A 4,724-nucleotide genomic window follows, 5' to 3' on the forward strand; every position below is an offset into this window, starting at 1 on the left:
TATATATATACATAAATCTTATCATCAAACTACAGTTCGTTCACAGATATAGTCATTAGGATGGAGTCAGTGAGCTACTAGTGGAATAACACTGGCAGCTAAAGCCATCTGTGGTGACCATATGGTTTTCCTGTGGCACCCTGCACTGATCTGCCAAGTAACTGAGTAAATATCTGTAACACTGCCATCTTTTTATGTCAGTCCTATAAATTCTACAGGGATTTTCTACTTTTTGTCAGTATATTTTATTGTTTTTATTTTATTTTTTCAGAGTTCCAGTTGTAGATTTAGGGTCTTCTTACTTGAAACATGTCTCTGACTTTCTGTTTGGGTAAATTCACATTGAGTTTGTGGAGCAGCTGGTGAACCTCTCCGATGCTCAAGGTGCCATCTCCGTTTTTGTCAGCCTCAGAGAAAGTCTGCCGTAACCACGTGCACTTGCAGTTAAGGCTAATTTACAGACTTAATGTAAAGTTTTTTTTTAATGCCCAATACTTTAAACACACTCAAGGATATTGGTCACGGGTGCGCTGCCTGCGGGCCAAACTGTCTTCATCACTGATTCCAGCCATCAGGTACTTCAGCCCAGTGATCCAGGTGCGAGCGTCCTCTGCGTTGGTGGAGACCAGGTCCAGGGACTTCACTCGAGCTCCATAATAAATACTGAAGCAACAGTTTGGGTTGAAACGATTTTCTGCGTACCGTCTGAAGATCTCAGACTTTTTCCCCTCACAAACTTCGTGGATGGAATCAATAGAAACTGAAGCAAGAAAAGATAAAAGGCCATTTTGTAAAAATTAAAAATTAAAAAAWTTAAAAAGTTTACAGCAATCACCTGTATTAATAGACTGATTTGATTTTTTATTAAATTCTTAGGTTACATCATCAGAAAAATGTTTTACCTTTATTTTCCAATCTATTTGAATTACAAAAACTAAACATCTTCAGAAATTGTGTGCAACTATTCTTTTGTCTGTGCTTATTTTATTTATATACCTTTTAAAATAAATTTGTGTGCTCCCTTTTTAACAAAAGAATATATACCTTTGTGGTTCTGTGGTGCTTTGTTTGTGAGTGTTTTTTAACATGCAGTAAACCTGTCAGAGAACAAACAGATGGAAATCTTAACTAGTACATCTGATAGATTAAGGGTTGAAGTGCAGATATTAGTTAAAGTCTGTTTTACAAAAGAAATTCAGAGCATGTTTTTGATAGTGTCTACAACATTTACTTAACTTTTCATCATTTCACCAGTGTGAACTCTTACTAAACTGCAATGTCACAAAACCTTTACATGCAAATTTGACTTGGAAGTGAATAGTTGAGTAATTGCATGATAAAATAAGTAAAGGCTCCCTGTAAGAGTCAGGATATTCTTTTTAACCTGGTATCAGAATTGTCAAGAAACAGCTGGTTTAAATGATTGTTTCTAACATTACCTAATGCTCAACTTAGATTTATTTTACCACAAGCTCTTAGTTCTGCTCAAACCAAAAGTCTTCACAAGATCAGTGCTTCACAAATTGGGACTGGGAGTCAAGTTTAAAACAAATCCAACCACAAGTGATGAAAACATCTTCGTGTATTACATTATGTCAGAGTCCGGGTTTCTTACTTTTGGCTTTGTCGTGCTTTTTGGAAGGCCGCCAGCGGATGCAGGACTTGTGCTCATCCAGGTAAAAAAAGCGGACCAGTCCTTTTTTCTTCCCCTTCAGCTTGGTCATCTGAGTGCCGGTCTGCATGGTGCACATACATCTCTCCACTTCGCAGGAACACAGAAAGATATATTATTTGGTGATTGTTACATATTAAACTCATAATAAAAAAGCATAGTTATTAATATATAGCACATGTGGAAATGTTTGTGTACCATTTTATCAAGTATCCAAGAGAAACAGCACCATAATGGGCAACATTTCCATTATGATGCCATGATTTTTGCATTAAAGATAAAAGAGCAATGATAGAGTTCACAAACAGATATTTAGCACTATCTAAGATTATGAGTTGCATGCATTGTATAAATTTAAATATCTGTTTGTGTCACATTATTATTATATTATTAAGATACATTCATCAAGGACAACATAAATAACTAAACACTGCAAAACCACATCCTTATTTAAAATGACCTTTCCACATCCAAATGAATAATTCAGACTGAATTTATTGATTTATTTTAGAAGCTTGAGTGGACTATTTGGCCAACACAAGAAAAGCACAAAACAACACTTTCTCACAGTTTTCAGACCTTTGTGAAGGCATTGTTTCTGTGTGCAGGTAACCTTTGTTTGTAATCTGAAGCTCAGGTTCATGTGACGCAACCTGGCACATCATTCAGGCTAATCCTCAAGGATTGTCTACTGTCCATATGCTCATTATCTGCTTCTATGCTCTTCTCTTCTGTTGTCTCCACGACTCAACCACTTTACAAGACAATTTATTATAGTTTTCAGTTTTAATTTGCAGCAGATTAAAAAAAAGTGATGTTTGTTACTGATATTAGTGTGTCTTACCTATCTGACCCAGTCTCCATTTGGGCTGTGCAACTATGCTGCCACCAATCCAGAAAAACTCCTCTGCCAGTCTGGAGACGGATGCTTTCTGCCAAAGCTTTGGCGAGCTCATAATGGAGTGGGAGGGTGAATTCAGGGGTCCTGAGGCCTGCTTGGCCTCACCGAGGGGCCGCTTAGGCAATGAAGGGGAAAACATCCCAGATGGAATAGATCCCAAAGACTGAAAGGTGGTCTTCTTAGGAGAGATGGAGGATGCTGGTGGACTGCTGCTCGGCCCCTGAGACTGTGGTGCCATTGCTGGGCTGATGCTCATCCCTGACCCGTTCATTTGGCTCCAGCTCTCCTGTCCCATTCACTCAACGTGAACACCCACCTTCTGCCTCGCTCTGCTGGGCACCTCAGAAAAGTTTCACAGCTTGTCTCAGTATCATCAAATCCTCGTGTTGTCATCAAAACCTTCCCGCATCAGAACCATCTTCTCGCCCTGAAGGTCCATTCTCTGTCCTCTTGAGTCCAATCATCCAATCAGGCCTGACTTTACTTTATTGCCGTGCTCACAGAAGGCTCTCAGTGAGGAAGTGTGCAACTTGTTTGAGTCACTAAATCTTCCTCAAGCTGTAATCCTGCAGTGAGTCTTCAGCCTTGCTTTCATGGAGGGATTTTCTCTGCTGCAACCAGTAAGCCTCTGAGGAAACAGAGTGGAGTAGGAAGGCTTTAAATGTTTATTTTACTACAAATGTGGGAGTTATAACCCTTTACAAAATTATAAGAGGTAAACTAGATTTCATAAACTATCCAATGTAGGATGATTTAAGGTTGGACTCCTGATTGTAAACAAGGGGTCCTGACAGTGGAGTCTGTCTCCCTCTGGAGTTCACAATAAATACTTACACCTCTTCAAGGGTCAATAGTGATAAAAAGACATGAAACTGCCAGTTGTACACGGGAATTTAAGTAACTTCAAACACTGTGGCACAAAGTTTACACGTGTAGTCCACACTTGTCTCATTTTGAACACGTATGGAGCATCAGTGAGAGACATTTGTGCTGATGTCTTTTTTCTTGTTGAGTCATTTATTTTTATCTTTCACTGTATGTGGCTTAGTTTTCATGAATTGTCTAGTTTTTTTTATATAATTTGTAATGTTTAATTTTTAGTTTGATTTTCCACTAGAAGTTATCCACAGTTGTTTCTGGCTTCTTTCATAACACCTGTTTTTGTAAGTGGTCGGAACACTTGCTATAATTTTTTAAATCACCTCTTTAAATTCTTAATATCTGTGCAGATTTTCCTCAGCTCTTGGTCAGATCCTCCCGCTTGCTCATGTTCCTGTCTCATTCTGCTGTTTTTGGTTGCCAGGGTTATGTGTCTACTTTCTGCCTGTCTATTTATTTATTTATTTATTTATTTATTTATTTATTTATTTATTTATTTATTTATTTATTTTCCATTTTTCTATACAAAAGAGGCTTTCGTCTCATGCACAAAGGTGCAATTTGGAGCAAAAACAAATGTAGGATTAGACTCAAGAATGAGGGAAAGAGAGTGGTTTGCATGAGTTCAGCAACAACAACAACAACAAAATATCCAATGAAGTTTGGAATTTTCCAGTTTGAAGTGAGTCAGCTCTTTATATGAGTTTGTAGGAAAAATGTGCATTGTTCAAAATGGTATCTCTGAATAAACAGGAATCCACTTGGATTTCTTCTTAAAACTTTATTCTCAATCTTCAGGTCCTGCATCAGGTTCATACAGCAAATGCAGCGCAGGCCTCAACTTAAGATCTTGAGCTAAATCAAAACAAAACACAGCAGCCCTGCTCTAAGCAGAGACTCTGCAACACACTGACAACTTCCTTCTACTATAATAATGAATTAATATGAGAGGCCCTTTAGGCCATAATTCAAACTTGATCTTTGATTTATTTTTTTTTTTATATGTGAGAGCAAGTTTGAATTATGTCCTAAAGGGTCTCTCATAAATGTTCATCTCTTCCTGGTTACACCCCTGGAGGTGTTGTTACCTTTTATGTCAGACGTCAGAACGTAACTCATTTTTGTTTAGGCTAAAAGAAAGAACACATGATAAGACACACRCCAACTCTTTGTCTGCTGAAATGACAAGAAAGTATAAAATACAATACTGCATCTAATAGTCAATTAATCAGTTACAAAATTTCCTTCAAGTTGTAAAACATCCTAAAAACA

General features: G+C 37.7%; 1 protein-coding gene across 1 annotated transcript in view; it reads right to left on the minus strand.

Annotated features, from left to right (window-relative positions):
• Positions 1-3,111, minus strand: part of LOC106516203 (1-phosphatidylinositol 4,5-bisphosphate phosphodiesterase eta-2) — an 8,939-nt gene extending 5,828 nt beyond the window's left edge. The window contains exons 1-4 of the mRNA XM_014006435.1: positions 2,517-3,111; positions 1,616-1,762; positions 517-760; positions 303-432 (exon numbers count right to left, since the gene is read on the minus strand). Coding sequence (XP_013861889.1) covers positions 303-432; positions 517-760; positions 1,616-1,762; positions 2,517-2,868 — 873 coding nt within the window. The 5' untranslated portion in view covers positions 2,869-3,111. The remainder of the gene's footprint in view (positions 1-302; positions 433-516; positions 761-1,615; positions 1,763-2,516) is intronic.
• Positions 3,112-4,724: the final 1,613 nt, after the last annotated feature.

The sequence above is a fragment of the Austrofundulus limnaeus genome, unplaced genomic scaffold, assembly GCF_001266775.1.
Source record: "Austrofundulus limnaeus strain Quisiro unplaced genomic scaffold, Austrofundulus_limnaeus-1.0 Scaffold35, whole genome shotgun sequence".
Taxonomy (NCBI): domain Eukaryota; kingdom Metazoa; phylum Chordata; class Actinopteri; order Cyprinodontiformes; family Rivulidae; genus Austrofundulus; species Austrofundulus limnaeus.